Below are 19,999 nucleotides of genomic sequence, written 5' to 3' on the forward strand. Positions count from 1 at the left end.
ATCACACCCAGTGTGACAAGGTATCACAAGCAATGTTTTATGAAAATAAAACTTCCATTCATTCATTCATTCATTGTCTAACGCTTTATCCTCCACATGAGGGCCAATCACAGCTGATGTAGGGTGAGGGACAGGCTGGCCTGGTCATGCAGGAAGTGAACATTCATTCAGTCAACAAATCTTTTTAGTGAACTCATTCTCAGGATTCAGTGCATGTGTGTCCCCCAAATTTCAAAAGTATTTGTTTGGACCCTCTCACAATTACCATGTCAAATATTAGTGCAAAATCAGTCTATCCACCCAGTGCTGTTTCCATTGCTTCACCATAAATCCATTCCACTCGATCATTAGGAGAATACACATACCACTGACAACGTACTCCAGGTTTTCCTTGTTGCCCAACGACAACAACTCCCAGCATGCATTATTGAATCAATTGAGTGTGCTTACTTCTGTAGGTATATATGTGTCTAAGGACCTGTCAAAACACACCAGAATGATATCTACTTCTTAAAGGATCATCGTCACATTATCGAATGCTTCTGATCACATGGGCCAAACCATAGTGTAAGCAGCGTTGTGTATATAAATGCAGACCAATATTGCTTCTTCTTTTTAAACTGTGCATGTTGGCATTGTAATCTTAACAATAAAGAATCCTATTGTTTTCCCATGGTTTTCATTTATTATCACATGTTATGACCAGCAGTCTCAGCAACAATTGACAGAAATGGCTCCAACAGGTTGAGCGTGATTTCAAATTGTCCTGGGAAGGAAACCTGTCACTCACTTCTAAAGTGGGAGGAGACAGAGCGCAGCCATCACCTGGACATTGACACTGCGTACACAACATGAATGCGCGCCTTTGACGCAAGAGCGCGCGCGGAGCTGTGAGGAGGGGATCTGGTATAATAAGATGTGCGTCCACACACACACACACACACACACGAGCTGCCGACCCTGGCTGAGTGACCACTCTCTCTCTCTCTCTCTCTCTCTCTCGTCTTCTCCTTTCCTGTGGAGCCTCTTATCTTTGTGTCACTCTCTCCTGACGCATCAGCTGAGTTTATCCACACACTCCGAGTGTGTGATCCAAGTTGTACAGCATGGAGCCGTACACGGTCCCCGGAGCCCAGCTCTCCCTGCACGACCTGTACTCCGTCATCCCCTTTAATGTCACCTTCCCGGACGAGGAGCGCGGCTTGATGATGGACGGGCCGCGGAACTACACGGAGCGGCAGAACCCGGTGAGGAGCCCCGGGGGCATCATCATAGCCATATGTATCACGGCTCTGTACTCCGTCATCTGCGTGGTGGGACTGCTCGGAAACATTCTCGTCATGTACGGGGTGGTCAGGTAAACGCTGCTTTTTACATGTCTTTATATTTACAGTGTATTCACATGTCACTGTCCTTTGAGAAGCTCTCAGAGAAACAACCTGTTACATCTCATAGCCTAAAAACATCCAGAGATTATTGGTCAGCCAGACTTAGCCTCCATCATGAATACATTACTACATTTAAAGAAACTTCTTATGGTTACGATTAGGCCAGTAGCAGTTATGCTTAATGTTAGAGTTATTCCCCAGGAATCCATGGAAACCAGACTCTCTCTGTGTCTCTCTCCCTCTCTCTCGCTCTCTTTCTGTCTCTCTCCCTCTCCCTCTCTCTCGCTGTCTCTCTGTCTGTCTCTCTGTGTCCAGTATGTGCTGGTCTTCTTACCCTGAAGAGTTGTTGGGAGGTAACTGAAAATAAATAACCCTACGTGTGACTTCTCACATGTAGGGTTATTTAAGGGTGAAAATGATTGTGACTTCTCACAATAATACTTTCAAACTCCTACAATGTGATGTTAGAATGACGTTTATTTCTGTGTAAAAAGTATCCATTGGTGAACGTGTGCTGTCTAACTTTCTATCCAAGGTTACATTTTACCCTTTTGCAGCTTTAAAACCAAAAAAATAAAGCCTACAAATTGTGTCTTCTCCCATGAAGCCTCAACCTGTGCACTAGTCAGGAGTGAACACATGCTTGTCCTCACTTATCATGTCAGTTACATGCTAATCTCAGACATTCACAGTCGAGCTGTCCTAGCTTCCATTCCATGTTCCAGTTTCCTACTTAGTTTAAATGAATCTAGTGATGGGAAGAGATTTTTTGTAAGCCTTTATTTTACCATAACTTTGCAAAAATGAATGGTGTGTGTGTTGAAAACCCTTTCATGTTCAGTGTTTTTATGAGAAGCCTAATAATTGCCTAATTTTGTGCATTTATTCTGTTCTTTTGATTAATATTTTAATCAAACATTTTATTGCACAAATTAACAACAAAACTGCAAATAAATCCACAGAACAGAACCAAACTCAAACAAACAGTATTATAACAGTGGGTGCTACTCTGGGTTTGCTAATCACTTCTTACTTTTCTTATGATCATTAAAGACAATCAACAGATGAATTACCTTCTGTAATATTTTATTAGAGAAGTCACTTTCTATGAACAATGCAATAATAAATGCAACTTGCATTTCAACACAATATGGAAAATAAATCCATTATTCTTTCTGTTATGTGTCATTAAGAAAAGGCTGCTCTTAGTAAATTATAAGAATAAGACAAAAATCCTCCTGTTATTGGTAGTAAGCAGCCAAAACAAATACTTTATGCTTCACATAAAAGTACAAAAAAGTATGGCTTGGAATTCAGCTCTCATACAAAAACACTGTGCAATATGAGGTAGAAATTAAGTAAACAAAAATATCACAATAGTGCTATAATCATGGCAATGCAACATAGTAAACAGTAAAGGTGCTTCATTTCCAGTTTATTTGTACCCAATTGTTTAAATGCACTTTTGTAAGTCGCTTTGGATAAAAGCGTCTGCTAAATGACATGTAATGTAATGTAAAGTTTATAACTGGTGGATACTCATAGAATATGCAAGTTCTTGTGTAAGAACAGGAGCTAACAATAGCCCCTGCAGTAGAGAATACTCCTTCTGCAGAGACACTGGTCGCTGGAATACAGAAGTATTGCTTGCCCAACTTGGAAAGCAGGCGAACCATCACCTCATTCTTTCTCCTTTCACTATGTATGCGCCATCTCCCGACAGCCCTCGTTCTCTACGACAGAGTGTGGTCTTAAGTCCTTTGCAATATATTTTGCTATGGTTTTAGTAATCCGTTTGGCCCTCTCCGAGTTCGGTGGCTGCCATCAGGAACGGGTCACTTTTCTTCCAACTCTGAGTGGTATCGAGAAATGTGATTTTGCATATTGGTTGTATTTCCGGTATTTAATTTGACTTCTACACACTCTTGTCCATCTTCCCGCCGACCTCATAGAGCCTAAAATGCTACCATACAGCAGCTTTTAAAGCAGACGGTGCAGGTAGTATAGGTTTGTTGCTTGCAGCTATTTTGTCGCCACATCAACAACTCGCACATATGTGTTTGGTGTGCACTGCACATGCGTGTAGAGAACAGGCAGGCAGAAAGGATAATGAGAGGCGCTCTGCAGCAGGCGAACACAATGTTGCAGCAGGCGAAGTCATTTCATTTTTTAAAATTCCGATTATTAACTTATCTGCATCGATTCGGAATCTAGAGAGAATCGTGATGCATCGAAGAATTTATTTTCTTTTATTTATTTTTCCCATCCCTAATAACAGCCTTATAATTGCCTAATTTTATGCATTTATTCTGTTACAAAACAGTCTATTAGACAGACAGACAGAGAGGGGGGTGTTAGACAGTGTCTAACTTGCAGTGGAGCAACCCCCCTCTCTGTTTTCACCTAATGGTATGATCCTATATCCTCACAACAAAGTTCAGGCTGAGCACTGAGGTAAGCAGCTCGATGCGAGCCGGCTCTTCTGATTCACTACAAAGCATCGGCTCTCAGAGCCGCATCTTTTGTGAATGACACATCACTAAATGAATCGTAATTTTTAGAAAACAACACACGCTGGGTTTAAGCTGCACTTCCATCGTGGTAACAATGAATGACTATGACCCAATCCCAGGGCCACACGGTGGTGTAGTGGTTAGCACTCTCGCCTTGCAGCGAGAAGACCTGGTTGGAACAAGGCCTTTCTGCATGGAGTTTGCATGTTCTCCCCGTGTGTGCGTGGGTTCTCTCCGGGTTCTCCGGCTTCCTCCCACAGTCCAAAAACATGCAATGTGGGGATTAGGTGAATTGGACACTCTAAATTGACCGTAGGAGTGAGTGTGAGAGTGAATGGTTGTTTGTCTCTAGTTGTGTGTGTGGCCCTGCGATGGACTGGCGAACTGTCCAGGGTGTACCCCGCCTATCGCCCGATGTAGCTGAGATTGGCACAGCACCCCCCGCGACCCTCTGGTGGAGGATAAAGCGGTTAGATGATGACTGACTGACTGACTGACCCAATCCCATTTCTCAGCTCCCCCTCAGAACTGAGATATAAGAGGTACGCCCACTGAAAATGCAATAATAATTAAAATCTGTAATTTTCTGAATCACTTGAACCTTTATTTAATAGGAAAAAGTACAACATGATTTTCACTTACAGACCTGAGATATGATAATATCAGGGACACATGATAATATACTAATAATACTATAATAAACATATTTGATCAACAGGCTAAAACCATTAATGATAATGTCCATGAGTGTATGGAGTTTTGAGACCAGCCTCTATTTCTTCTTTCTCCCTCTGTTTCCCTTTCGTTCTCTCACACACACATATAATAATAATAATAATAATAATAATAATAAAACCCTCAGCTGGGGTCATAAGAAAGTCTCTTTTAAAATACAAACACCAATCAACCCAGCTTGATATCACCTATTTGTGAACTGCCGTTGAATAAGTCATGAGTTTCCTATTTTGTCCATGTTTGTTTAGACTAGATATTCTCTTTAGACTGAGATTGCTATTTTCACATGCGCCTATGTTACTAGCGGCCATGTCACACAGCGTCCGTGCTCCCATTACATGCTGAGCTTTATCATCTGTTTGAGTCCACATGGAACCAGAACTCATTCAATGGAGTTGAACTATTACTTTCATTCTTAATAAATCCCAGTGGAAATATGGTGAAAGGCGAGGTTCACCCTGGACTGGTCACCAGGCCGTCACAGGGCCAACACAGAGACGTGAACAACTCTCGCATCCACAGAGGTAATGATATGTATGGTTTTTGGACTGTGGGAGGAAGCAGGAGAGACCCTGTGTGCATGGGGAGAACGTGTACAATACATTATATATACTGTAGAAAGCTATAGAAGCTGTTTCATCCATTGAATGCAGAAATTGGTGAAAACATTTCGATTTGTATTTCCCAAACCTCAAAATGACAACATGTTATTTGGTCCACACACCCCATACATTTAGAATATAAATAATAATGTTGGGGGACTTATGTGATTGGTTATGAATTTATGGAATAATAATTTCTTTTTCAGGAATTGAGTCTGAATGAACCATCAATTCATAACCTCCAAAAAAATGATCTTGTTAATTAGTCAATTACCAATTTTAATAATGAATTTACTAATCGATAAATCACAATGCCACATCAGTAGTTAGCTTGAATTGAAGGATTGGAGTTATTCAGATCAGACCGTGTATTTCAGAAACTTTTATTGAACAATATCTATCTACTAAATGTAACTATAGTGTGTGTATGAGTGTTTTTCAGTTTTTCCCGTGGGGCCCAATGCTCGGTCCCCACAGGCACGAGCATTGCAATCAATAGAAAACAGCTTCCTGATAGGCCCTGCCCAGTTTTTTTGAAAAAAAGGTACACCATGAAGTCAGTTTTCATGATGTTTTCAGTTTTCATGGTGTGTGTGGGATTGGGTCTCCAGTGGTCACAAATGGTATTGCAGTGTGTAAGTTTGCACCGGTGGGTTCCTATTCCTGACAAGTGTGTAAGTGTGTATGTCAAAAAACTTCATATTTCATGAAGATGAATGTACATTTAGGTCATCAGATTTAGAATTAACAATGAGCAATGGCGATTGGGAACCTTGCTCAGGGGTGTCCCAGCCCTCGGTAACTGAACTGGCAACCCTCTAGCCAAGTTCCCTTTTTCACTTAGCCATGGGCAGCCCATCTCAGTAAATATTAATAAGAAACCAAAAACCTTTTTCAAATCATTCCACCTGCCACATCAGGCTGTAGAGTATATGAAAATCCATTTTGGAAAATTCTCTCAGCTCAGACGATCAAATCCCCACAAACCTCTTTCATAGCAGTGGCTGCATGAATGCTCACGCCACTGTGGATTGGGCAGTGGGCCCCTGTGGCACCAAGAGCTCTCAGCCTGATAGTTGATGGAGAGGCTGACACCGACTCCTCTGGAGATGGTCCACTTTGTAACGCAGGAGGGGTCAGCAGCATGACGCTCCACTTATCTCCCGGCTATCCTCTACCTCACCTCCCATTCCTATTATCACAACTGGCTCAGTGCTCATGCAATTTATTGTCAAGAGGTCTTCATTTGAAATCAGCTCCATGCACAGTCACTGGAAAGCAGGATAATTAGAAACTGAGAATCTTAAATGATCTGTTGCTGGTGGACTAAGCAACAGTGATCCACCAAGTTCAAGGTCACCGTTATTTATATAGCACATTTCAATCTAACCAAAGTTGTACCACAGTGTTTTACAGTACAACATATAGTAAAAATGCAACACAACAATATGAATACAATATAATACATATAATACAATAAAATAGACACAATGAATGATTGCAATCGGAACTGGGATAAATTCATAAAAACAAACAAGAGAGTTTTAATTGTTTGATTATTTTCAAATATTGACAAGTATACTTTTTCAACAGAACCTCCTTGAGGAGGAGAGGAGGAGCACAATTGTTTACCCTGTGTGAGTCTTAAATAAATGGTTAATGTCTGTATTCATATAGTCTTTTCTACTCTTGATGACCACTCAAAGCTGCTTTACACGACAGCAGTCCAGGGCCACATGAATATTGAAAACTATGTAGAAATGAATGGGTCTGGTATGAGCTTCCCCTGTTTTACAGACCAACAAACCACCACTGTGAACAGCTTTAAAGTTTAAAAGGTCTAAAATGACTGTGTCAGACTGATGACGGTATCTGCACCTCAAGTTTGTGATATCAGTCTTAGTAAAAAGTGCTATTGGACCATTCCTAGTTGCAAATAATGTGCATTTTCCTTATATTTTACTTCTGAAACACTTTTAAAGACATTGTCTGGCAGGAACACTGACCTTGTCTGGACCAGTAGTTGGCATGGTGAACTGAAACCTGGTCCTGGTGAGGCTGAAGTCATGTTAAGTTCATGTCACTTTTGGTGTGGGTTTGATTTTCACTTTTATTTTGGTAAATGTCATGTCTTCCTGTCGCGTGGTTTCTTCAGTTGCTTTGACACATCTCCCCTAATTCCCTCATGCACGTCACCTGGTGATCCTTTAGTAATCACTCGCACCTTCCCTTGATTCCCTCTCCCCTATATAGTGTCCCCAGTTCCCTTGTCTTTTGCCAGTGCGTGCCATATGTACTTGGCGCCGTGTGTGGAGCTTCAGGACACATTTAAAACACAAAGCTCTTGGCATGGCTGCTTTAACAAACGGAGGCTGTTGAAAATCAACAGGTGGCGCTGCTTTATGAAATAATGTTGTTTTAGCAGCTCGCCTCAAGATGAGCTAGCGTGGTGCTAACGGCTAGCTCGCGGTCGCTGTGCGGCTTCGTAGCCTCTGATTTCAGCAGTAGCACACACACACTGTGATCATGTGATCTACATGCATCCAACACACAGAGCCCACGTGATCGCGACAGCTGGATAGAAGAGCTGGAGCGGAATGGACTGTTGTACCGGAGCGCTCACATCGGAGATTTTAGAGGCAGTCCGATATAATCTGATATGCGTTTTTTGGCTGATATCTGGCCGATATCAGATAGAGTTGTTCAGATTCCAATACCGGTATCGGAAATGCCTCCGATACTGCCAAAAATGTGGGCATCAGTATCGGCGAGTCCTGGAGTCCATGCACCGATCCGATACCATGTAATTTATTAGAGCTCCGTTAGCTCTGACATGTTTTTTCTTTGGCGCTCATGAAACAGTTGCGCTGTGCTGTTTTAGAGGTGTGAAGAAGAACTGATCACCCGACACCTGTAGACAAGGAGCTAATGTTAGCTCATCATGTCGGCGGTTTGGCAGTATTTACCAGTTAGCTCCGTTAGCATTGTTAGCTGCGCTAGCTCCATTAGCGCGCCTACAGTCAAACTGGAGCGGCCCGTTTATTAAACAAAAAGAGCAGAGAGACGACTAACCAGCGTACCTGTGTCCTGCGTATGTATGCCTCTGTTTTTATAGTTTAGCGTTACTTCAGAGACTCATTTTAACAATCTGGAGTCATGTAACACATGATGTCACGTGCGTCCTTTCCCGGTCAGTCGTCATGGAAACATGAAGCTCTGCCAGTGCTGCGGTGTTTGGACCAGAGTCAAAACAAATGTACAAGCTGAAAAACGAAATAGACAGACTCCATGTGTGTCAGCTGTTGTTTGGGTACATTTGCTTCCACTGCCGTATCCACACAGTGTCTACAGATTTCTGTCTCTGACCTTTGTCATACTTTCCTCCTGGGTCATTCTGTATCGATTAATGGTCGTCTCTACATACTTCTTTTTAACTACACTCTGTTTTGCTGATTTTTTCATCTCATTACATTACATGTCATTTAGCAGACGCTTTTATCCAAAGCGACTTACAAAAGTGCATTTAAACATTTGGGTACAAATAAGAGCTAGAAGTAAGTAAGAGCTTCAAGTAGATCAAACTATGAAGTGCTAGTCATAAGTGCGATGTACAAAGTTTTTTTTTGTTTTTTTTTTCTGTCGTCTTAGTCGAGGTAGAGTCGAAAGAGATGTGTTTTTAGTCGGCGGAGGAAGATGTGGAGGCTTTCCGCTGTCCGGATGTCGATGGGGAGATCGTTCCACTATTTGGGAGCGAGGACAGTGAACAGTCTCGAGTTCTGCGAATGCCTCTGTGATCCTCTCAGTGAGGGGGCAGCCGGTTTGCTGATGCAGAGCGGAGTGGGCGGGGTGTAGGTTTTGATCATGTCCTGGATGTAGGCTGGACCGGATCCGTTTGTAGCATGGAACGCAAGCACTAGTGTCTTGAAGCGGATGCGAGCAGCTACAGGAAGCCAGTGAAGGGAGCGGAGGAGGGGTGTAGTGTGGATTATTCCACTGTCTGACACCCATGACTGATACGGTAAAGGATTTGAAATAATATAATATGAGTTTTTTTTTTATAACACACTGGTATCAGTATCTGTACTCTGTATCGGCCGATACCCACAGCACAAGTATCGGAATCGGTATCGGGAGGGAAAAAATGGTATCGGACCATCTCTAATATCAGATATCAATATCAGATCAGGACATCCCTACATTAATCCTTTCTTTGCCTCCATCAACTATTTCTATGCTGTTTTGTGTGTGTTTTGAACATATGTATGTATATATATATATATATATATATATATATATATATATATATGTATTCAGTTTATTTACAAAAACATGTCATTGTCATTTAAAGGGGACATATTATGCAAAATCAACTTTTTAACCATTTTAATACTTATATTTGGGACTCTGGAGGCCCTACCAGTCGCCAAAGTGTGGAAAAAGAATACTCAGTCATGTTTTCGTGGTCCCCCTTAGTGTAAGTATAGGCCATAAAACACTCCATGTTGAATTCCCTGCACTTATGACGGCAGCATGCGCATTTCACCGCGAATGTTACCGCCCACCAGTAAGTTTACTTGGAGAGCTCCACCTTAGCTCCACCTTGAGGGGAGGGAACAGGAGCTGAGTGAGTGAGCGCTGTAAAGAGGACAAATCAGAAACCCCCTGGAAGAAGTGGGCGTGTGTTTGCCTGTGTCTCATTTGCATATAAAGGGACCATGCACGAGAACCGAGCGTTCTGAAAGGGGCGGGTTTAGCAGGGTTATTGAACTGCTATATTGCTTCATCCTTATGGTATTTTGACCAAAGCATGTCACTGACATGTTCACACATACTTTTGAAAGGTCACAAAAAGCACTGATGTGTCTTTAATTTTCTAAATTTACCGTTGACTTAATTGTGTCCATAGTGTTTCAACTATATTGTTTCCAAATGAAGCACACTAGGGTCAGAACCCTGAGATAGTGTTTTACATCTTGAAAATGTACTTAAAGTGACAGAATTTAGGATTTCAACCTTCAAATAATGTCTCCATTTATGGTACATCAATTTAGAACAGGGTGAATATGCTCAAGCCTGTATCACCTATCACTATGGTTTTGTGTCCGTGCTACAAAAAGATGAAAAATGAAACAATGTAATCATATCTGTAAAAAACAAACACAACATAACACTATTGCCATATCGTGATAAGGTATGTGTGATTATTTTTCCTGGTATTAAAGGCTGTTGCATTGATAATCATATTTTAGAGAATAAATGTGTAAAATAGACTAAATCTATGTGTGTGTGTATTTATATATATATATATATATATATATATATATATATATGTATATGTATATGCACATATACAGTATGCAAATATATATATACATATATATGATTAAATATGATGTATTGATTAAAACAAATCATGGAAATGACAAAATAGCTTAAAAAGCCACTTAATAACATATGGTAAATGTATTTAACATTAACAAAAACACCATATTAGGCAAACTGTCGTCATGCATGTCCAGAATCTGCTGATACTGGTCTTTTTCTTGAATGGACACTGATCAATGACACTAAATCACGATGAATAGCCAGAAATCATTGACGTTCCTGCGTCAGGAGACCAGAGGTCAGGGTGGTCAATATTTTCTTCTGTCAGTGGAGGTTGTTCATCGCTACTTGATTGGAGGAAGAAGGCTGAGGACCACTCTGTCAGCTGCTAGTTTCACCGTTAAACTCTGTGCTAGTTCTGTCTTTTTAGTATGGATCAAGCTGGCAGTGGAATGTAATGTCTCTACCCGTGTGAAAAGCCGAGCTTTAGGAGCTTAATCAGAAGTTTCAAACAGATCCAGAACTGAACTGAGTCAATTCTGTAGTGTCGTCTACATAATAGGACCCCAGGATTACCGTGTAATAAATGCGTATTGATGTTTGACATAAATTGTGTTTTTGCAAATAGAAGGTGGGTACACTGGTCATTTTCTTTACAAATTAAATGTAATGAAATTCATTATGTATGGACTGTTAGTATTGTGCAAGTGGTCTGGCTACTCATGATGCTATATGAGAGTGTGTATTAAGGTTTAAGCTCAGTAAACGGGATTCCTTGCAAATCCAATTAGCAACATTTCCGTATTTCTGGGAAATTTAACGACTGGAAATGGGAAAAATATTTTTTTTTATTGAATTTAATGTTCATTGATTAGAGCATCAAAGTGAAAAATGGACACCAGCATAGCTTCTGTATAATCAGTAGAATCTGCTAATTTTCTGGAAATTAAAATTAAAAACCTAGCTAAAATTAAAAAAAGGCAAGACTTGGCAGACAATTAAAAAAAAAAACATATGTAGAGGATATTAGGAACAAGTGAAGATTCAGGTGGAAAATTACCAACCCTTTATTAGTCTGACCTCAGAATAAATATTTGTTTTAAACATTTATACCATAAAGTAACAGGGGCTCAATATGGAAGAATTCAAAGTATAGGATTCCAGCATCTTCTCTACAAGAGTTTGACTGATTGAGCATGTTAGCTGCTGACAGGATCATCCATCAGCATTGGCAAGTATTAGCTGGGATGGAGCGCTCAGGCTGTGCCATCTCCACCCGTCATGTAAAGATGATATAAACATTCTTCACAGACACAATTTCTACTGGCTAGTAGTGTGCCGAGCACAAATTTGGGTTCAATTGACATATTTGCTAATTTAAGAGCCACTTATGTCAAAAGAAGTGTTATTTTCTCCTTGTTTTCTTCAGATGATTAACAACCAAAGCAATTTCTTAAAGATTCAGTCTGGTTTCTTCAAACTAACATCAGTGTGGTCTTTATGAGGGAGGAGAAAAGCATTAGTGCTCCAGCTAAACTTTAAATGACTTTGCTACATCAGACATCATTTTGTACTAAATCTCCACACCAAAATACAAGGAGCATTATTCACTCCTGGGGGGGGTCCACGGCATATTGAGCTTAAAAGAAGTGATTTAGAGATGCTTTCAGGTAACCTTGTAACTGTCAGCAGTCAACTAACCAAATGCTTGCTACTGCTGCTACCTTGCGGAAGAGATTGGACGAATAATTGGAAGCTATTTTGATAAGAATATAGACATGATTTATTCACCTTTGTCATTATTTAACAACAGCACAGACCTGCAGCCATCGCTTCTATGAGCTCACCTCTAAACCCGACTTCTCTGTGGTGAAAGGACGGGTTTTCATTGAGTCCATGACTCTCAGCTCATTTATATGATTATACTTCTGCTTAGCCTCTACAGCTAAAGCTAATGTCTGCTCAATGACGCGCTAGCAGAGGCGACGGGAAGCATAAACCTGACTTGTTCTAACTTTAGTTTATGTGCCAAAACAATGACAACTGTGTGAGATAAGTCATATTCCTGGAAAACATGAAAAGTTATTGTACCTTGTTGGATGACGTCGTTGTTTTCTGCAACGTTGTTCTGATCTGAGGAGCAGTGGATGAGGAGGCGTGTCTCCGAGTGGTATTTACGACTGTGGGGGCGCAGTATTGCTTTAACTTAAACCCAGAATACCAGGTTTCTAATTAAATCAGTCATCACTTTGCTCCAAAGCTCCTTCTGGCTATCACAAACTATTATGCCCCTAGATTATTGCCCAGAAAGCCTCAGTGGAAAATAACTAAAAGAAAAATCATTCTAATGCAGCAAAACAGAAATATTGAACCCCCAATATGAAAATTAGATCCACGGGTATGTGCACTTTCATCAAGTACAGAAGGACAGTTATACAGCATTGTAATATGCAGAGATGTAGAGTAACGAAGTAGAACTACTTCACTGTACTTAAGTACTAAAATGCTGTACTTTACTGGAGTATTTTTCTTCCACTTGTACTTACATATTTCCGATGAGCGCGTGATAGGACCCAAAAGATGGTGAACTATGCCTGGGCAGGGCGAGGCCAGAGGAAACTCTGCTAGAGGCCCGCAGTGGTCCTGACGTGCAAATGGCTCGTCTGACCTGGGTTTAGGGGCATAAGACTAATGGAACCATCTAGTAGCTGGTTCCCTCCCAAGTTTCCGTCAGGAATGCTGGACCTCAACTCGCAGTTTTATCTGGTAAAGCGAACAATTACAGGCCGAAACCATCTCAACCTATTCTCAAACTTTAAATGGGGAAGAACTACATAACACAATACTTCTACTTTTACTTTCAGTACTTGAGTAGTACATTTTAACATGAACTGCTTTCAATACTTAAGTTCAAAAAATGTTGAATACTTTAGTACTTCCACTTAAGTGTGATGCTTAAAGAACACTTCAACTTCTACTGAAGTCACTACTTGTTGAAGTACTTGTACTTTTACTCAAGTCTTGGTCTCTCTAGTACTTTATACATCTCTATTGCATCTTCATGGCGTTTTGCACTCTGGTGCTCTCCTGTAAGATGCCAGTCCTGATAACATGATGTCTTACACACAGTGGGAAATGTATAGTCACATGATGAAGGCACAGTTCTGTACATAATAAATACCGTATGCAGTATTTTCGTTCTGCAGCTCTCTGGTTCTTCCTCTGTTCATCAAGTGCCACCAAACCCAAATGTAACCATTATGTCCAATTACTCATCTGAAAAACAACACCTTAAGTGTAAGGAATTAGCATTATACAGAACAACTGCTCACTGCACGGTTGTAGCATGAGGGGATTAGAGAGAGAGTTACATTCCCAGCTGCACTCATGACAGCAAACATGCTTTCTCTGCTCTGTGATCACAGGTACACCAAGATGAAGACAGCCACCAACATCTACATTTTTAACTTGGCTCTTGCTGACGCCTTGGCCACCAGCACGCTGCCCTTTCAGAGTGCCAAGTACCTCATGAACACCTGGCCGTTTGGGGAAGTCCTGTGCAAGCTCATCATTGCCATTGATTATTACAACATGTTCACAAGCATCTTCACCCTCACCATGATGAGCGTAGACCGATACATCGCTGTGTGCCACCCCATCAGGGCGCTGGAGTTCCGTACGCCTGTCAAAGCTAAGTTCATCAATGTGCTCATCTGGGTGCTGTCCTCAGCCATCGGTGTCCCCATCATGATCATGGCTGTGACCAGAGTGGCAGATAATGGTAAGACTGTGTTTCCCGCTGAGCTGAATGTGTGTGGCCAAGCGCCAACAGAGTGCTGCAAAACGGATTAATCCTCAATGAGCATGTACAGTTAATGGCAACATGATCACCCATGTGTCCAGTCCCACTCATGGTCTCAAAATGATGGAGACCACGATTATGACTTAAAAAACAAAACAAAACAAAACAAAAAACTTGCAGTTTTGAAAGTTTAAGTTCCAACGCCAGTATCACAAAAACTCTGAAGCCTGTGTCTCAGATCTGGAGAGGAATAAAATTATATTATACTAAGAATAATATTTAATGTACATACTGCGGACACATGAAGAAATAAATAATGGCCATGCCCTAATGTTTCTTGTTCTGTTAGAAACTTACGACAGAGTATTAGGGCTAAATTTAAGACTTTGTTCTCATAGATTTATGACTTTATTCATGTAAATTTAAGACTTTATTCTCAAAGTCTGTGAATGTTTTTTTCTCTCAATGTGGCCCTAATACTCTGTACCCGGAAGAAATATTTCTCATAATTTTACATGCATTTTTAGCAAGGCTTAAAACTGTAACCCATTTCTTTTTGCTGCCCTGTTGTTGCAGGTAAAACCATGTGCATGTTGAAGTTCCCTGACCCTGAGTGGTACTGGGACACAGTGACGAAGATCTGCGTCTTCATCTTTGCTTTTGTGGTTCCTGTGTTGGTCATCACCATCTGCTACGGCCTGATGATCCTTCGTCTCAGGGGTGTCCGTCTACTCTCGGGCTCCAAAGAGAAAGACCGCACCATGCGGCGCATTACCCGCATGGTGCTGGTGGTGGTGGCTGCCTTCATTATCTGCTGGACCCCCATTCACATCTTCATCATCGTGAAGACCATGGTAGAAATTGACACCAGAAACCCTCTGGTGATTGCCAGCTGGCACCTGTGCATTGCCCTGGGCTACACCAACAGCAGTCTCAACCCTGTCCTCTACGCGTTTTTGGATGAAAACTTCAAGCGATGCTTCAGAGATTTCTGCCTCCCGTGTCGCACCCACATTGAGCAAAACAGCCTAAGAAGAGGCCGCAGCACCATTAGGGAGCCTGTGTCCGTGTGTGCTCCGACAGAGCTGGGAAAGAAGCCAGCATGACTAGGCATGGACCTGGTCCCCCACAGCTCTCGTTCAAGGAGGATCCAACAAGACCTGCAATCAGAGGACACTCAGATCACCACAACAGAGTTTTAAGATTTCAACACAACAGAAGCGAGTTTCAAGTCTGTGTCATACTGCCTCATACTCACACGGGAGTGCATACGTTATTACAAAGTAATCATTCTGATCTTAATTATCTATTAAAATGATAACAAAGTGGAAACATTATCATCCACACAGGAAGTTTGATGTCATACAGAGGCAGTGACAGTGGATGAAGGACATCAACAGACAAGGAAACACCTGCCACTTTCTCTCTCGTTCAGACATGTCGAAGAGCATTGTACTGAAAAATCCTGTCAGGTTGAATCATGTCATTGGAGACAACTGAGATTTTGGTGAAGAAAGAAGAAAATTCTGAACAAACAGAACAGAAGGCTTACACAGCAGAACCACTGCTACCAACCAGCTGCTGGCCAGTGGATTACAGCACACAGCAGTTTATTACACAAACTTACACAAGGCCGTTGTATGTGTATGTATGTTGTATATATCGAGACATAGGAAACTTATCTCTTCACACTAAGGATTGGGAACATTTTCCAATCAAGGACCATTTCAATTCTAAGTCTGCAACTGCTTCTCATTGATGCGATACTTAATGCTTTTTTTGTTTTTTTGACAAAAACAACTTTTGCAAACATCACAGTTACGCAATTTGTTAACGTTTGGCTATAATTTTACATCCAAAAATGTCTGGATGGTGTTTGCTAAGGTCATTTCATCATCATTGTGCTGGTACTCTCGGCTCCTTCACCACAGCTCAGCACAAAGTTCCCAGCTGTAATTTGCCTTTTTAGTTGCTGCAAGCTCTCGCACACAAACAATGATTTGATGGTCTGTTTCAGTTTCTCTTGAGCAGCATTTAAGGACAGTTGCTGTCATGTGTGCTTGTTCTCCCTGTTCGTGACCTGACAGGCACATGATGACATGATTTACATTTGTTTAGCTGTCAGCACGGCAGCACGTCCATGTGGGCCCCATAAAAGTTAAAATCAGGAAACCCTGCTACAGTCTACAGCTGAGTTACATGAAGGACCTGCTCAAATTTACCAAGTAACTGCCCTTATGGAAAGCCCTGCAGCATAAATGATCGGGGTGATCCCCAGCCAGTCAAAATATGATCCATGACATCAGGATCAAAGCATCCCTCAATGTAAACTGAGGGATGTTTTGAGTTCTATGGATGTTGTTTCAGCTCAGCTGTTGGTCTCTCACACGGAGAGTCTGACTGTGATGAACCTGCAAACACTTGCACACTCATCTTATCAGTTCATGGTTTAAGACCAGTATAAATTCAAAGAACATGACTGAACTAGATAAAAACCAGTCCTGATGTCAACAAATAGCTCCAAGATTATTGATCTACAAGTTAAATGAGAAAAACTGCCGTCATCTGTCTCAGTGAAAAACAGATGTAGCAGAAATCATTCTGACTTTTTTACTCCAGCAGATCTTCACCAACGATCGTATTAAAGGCATCAATCAATGTGAAGTTAATGACCAATTCAGCTTTGCATAACAGTTTATGTCAGCAGTGTTGCAGATGCAGATGTCTTTGGCTCCTGCTCTCATATGGGACTCTTTTACGTGTTCTAATTATATTGGCCATGCAGTGTATTGAATGTAAACATGTCAAATTTAAACGTGGCACATGAAGCACATCCAAACATAATATCACACATCAATAATGAAATGTACTCATTTTATATTTGTAGATATTCTGAAGCTTCTCTACACTATACTGTATATAGTTTTATAATTCAGCACAGTGCTGGTGGGTCGTATGTCGCAATGAAAAAGAAAAGGAAAATTCATGGAACTAAATTCCAGTAAGTTCAGTCTAAGTACTTGAGCCAATATATATATATATATATGTATATATATATATATATATGTATATATATATATATATATATATATATATATATACATACATATATATATATATATATATATATATATATATATACATACATACATACACATATATGTATATATATATATATATATATATACATACATATATATATAAATACGTAAACATTAACATTGAAGTTTTTGGAGGAATTAGTAATTGTTGATGCACATTAACAAACAATGACAACAATAACCTGTCAATCATTCACAGAATCATGGGATTATCACCCTCCAAAAAAATGTCAGCCTTGTGAATATTGTCATCCATCAATATCGCTGATAAAGAAGTAGATAGTCATTGCATCTTTATGTGGTAATAACTAATTCTACTCATGTTGTTTGATCTAAATGTGGTGAAATGATCAATCGTTCTCATTGCTAATTAACATAAACTGTTAAACTGTTGTGTTTTGTTGAACTAAAAAGGAAAATAACATTTATGTCACATAGTCATGACTGTATTTGTTGTTATTGGATATCGGAAAACACACCAAGATTTGTCGTTATGAACCTTGAACCTGAAATGTTGCACACGGAAATAAAATCTATATCACATGTTAATAATCTAAATAACTCAATAATACATTTTAAAACCAATCCCAAACAGACAGTAAGAGTGATTTTTAGCAGTGTGATACACAGTGTGGTCCTGAATATTTCATACAATGATAATGGTGATTTAATGTGTACTGTACTGTATACATGCTCTCGGACCATAGCTTTGACCAAGCACTGCCTCTGTAGAGTAGCTCTCATTATTGAAAATAAAAAGACGGCGTAGCATGTATAGAATTAGTTTTACAAACAAAAAGGTAATGTGAGGTTTTGGTTGATATAATGGTAATAAACCAGGTGCATTTGGGCTATGAATTTTGACTAAAGTAGTGTGTGTTGTAGTAGTGTTTTTTTATCACATGAGGAGGATTAATATGTCAAATTTTGCATTTAAACTGAATGTAAAAGGAATTTTAATAAAACTAAAAATGTAAACCACTTACATGATACAATGTTGCAAAAGCTCCAACATTCAAATGTTGTATCAGAAGTGGACGAAAGTCGCTGAATGTGTGTAATCCCTGTGAACAAGACTGCGTGAAGGAGGAGGCGGGGCACAAAGTGAGTGAAGCAATTAGTCCAACTTCAGTATGAATGTGGTTAGCTGTAGCATTCGGCACAGTAAATAAAAGAAGGTTGTGTTGACTGACTTAAATGTTATACTTGTTCAAATAAATGATCCAGTATCACAGTCACATGAGAAACGCAGCACAAATATGTTCTTCAAAAAAGCAAAGACGTGGGCTGAGAGTGAGGGGGAGTGGGGACCAGTGGAGGGGCGTGGTTTATGCATTTAGTTACACTCCAAGAACAGATTTAGTTTATTTTGTCATTCTTTCATATTCAAATTGTTTCAGTGTTTTCTTTGTTGAGTTTAAAAAGACCATTCGGTCAAAGTGACAATAACAAAGTAGCAAAAGTTATTCAAGTGTTACCAAGCATGTAGGATCCGATGTTGCCTTAACGGCTGTGGAGATTTCGTCTGCATCCCCACTGCCCTCTGACCTCTGACCTTCACTGTCATGGCAAATTGAAGCGCAACCAGCAACAGAATAAGCTGCAAAATACTGCACATGTTGTGCTTTAAATAATGATTGGACAAGGAGAGAGTTCCCACCACAGCTTCATGCACGGAAACACTATTAGAGGATAAATGACCTGCTCAAAATAATAATGTTAGTAGTGTTTATAATGAACAAATGAAGTAGAATAGAAATAGAAATAAAATAGATTTGACAGGTGAAGATAACATTTCTATGCTTGGTCACTAACACATTAACATGGTTGTGGTTCAACAACCAAATCCAATTCCTCCTCATTATATTGCTGTGGATAATTATGGAAATACCTGTATAACAACAATGAACTGAATAATTCATTGGTACTTCCTTTCTGTTACTCTGCCAAGTAAAACTTTTGAATTAAAAACTAATTTGGACTTTTGGTAAATTTTGGAATGTGATTCAATGTTTTATAGCAGTCATATAATCCTTATTTGTCATGTTACATTAATGAACTGTAACTAAGCATGGAGGAGACGAGCTAGCAGAGCAGACTGAACACTTCACTTAACCCTTAAAGCTCTTGTCTGCAATTTCATTTGAAAACACTTTCAAACAAATTGTAATTGTCAAAATCCAGAATCAAAACGTTTTGTGTGGGCAGTCCCTTACTGCAATTCAGTTCAAATAATCTTTATTTATCAGGGACAACGCAGTGAGACACAGTGGACATAAAGTGCGTCTAATGTACTGCACATAGAGTATATCGCAGTTTGCTGTCCCTGGCTCGGCTTTTCAGGAAAAAAAAGAAAACTGGACTTGTTTATGTTTTTTTCTCCCTGACAATTTTATTTATTGGCTTTGAGGATGTGAAGTGGATTTCAACAAACAACATTAAAGAATGTTTCCGAAACAAGTGATGGACTCAAGCTTTATCGGTCCCCTGCTGTCATGCCCTACATTTTATATACCTTTGTAATTTATCGTGC

At 40.1% G+C, this 19,999-nt stretch overlaps 1 protein-coding gene across 1 annotated transcript; it reads left to right on the top strand.

The window, feature by feature from the left end:
* The first annotated feature begins 1,066 nt into the window (after positions 1–1,066).
* On the top strand, positions 1,067–17,389 carry oprd1a (opioid receptor, delta 1a). The gene is made up of 3 exons (XM_044053117.1): positions 1,067–1,357; positions 13,989–14,344; positions 14,942–17,389. The coding sequence occupies exons 1-3, from the start codon at positions 1,107–1,109 to the stop codon at positions 15,469–15,471; spliced, it is 1,137 nt and encodes a 378-aa protein (XP_043909052.1). The 5' UTR covers positions 1,067–1,106; the 3' UTR covers positions 15,472–17,389.
* Positions 17,390–19,999: the final 2,610 nt, after the last annotated feature.

Source organism: Solea senegalensis, linkage group LG20, assembly GCF_019176455.1.
Source record: "Solea senegalensis isolate Sse05_10M linkage group LG20, IFAPA_SoseM_1, whole genome shotgun sequence".
NCBI lineage: Eukaryota > Metazoa > Chordata > Actinopteri > Pleuronectiformes > Soleidae > Solea > Solea senegalensis.

What these genes read in the sequence shown, in the direction of transcription:
- oprd1a (XM_044053117.1), top strand. Translation starts at nt 1,107, where the DNA reads ATGGAGCCGTACACGGTCCCCGGAGCCCAGCTCTCCCTGCACGACCTG. An exon ending in GTCATGTACGGGGTGGTCAG is followed by an intron (nt 1,358 to 13,988) that starts GTAAACGCTGCT and finishes CTGTGATCACAG; the next exon opens with GTACACCAAGATGAAGACAG. An exon ending in GACCAGAGTGGCAGATAATG is followed by an intron (nt 14,345 to 14,941) that starts GTAAGACTGTGT and finishes CTGTTGTTGCAG; the next exon opens with GTAAAACCATGTGCATGTTG.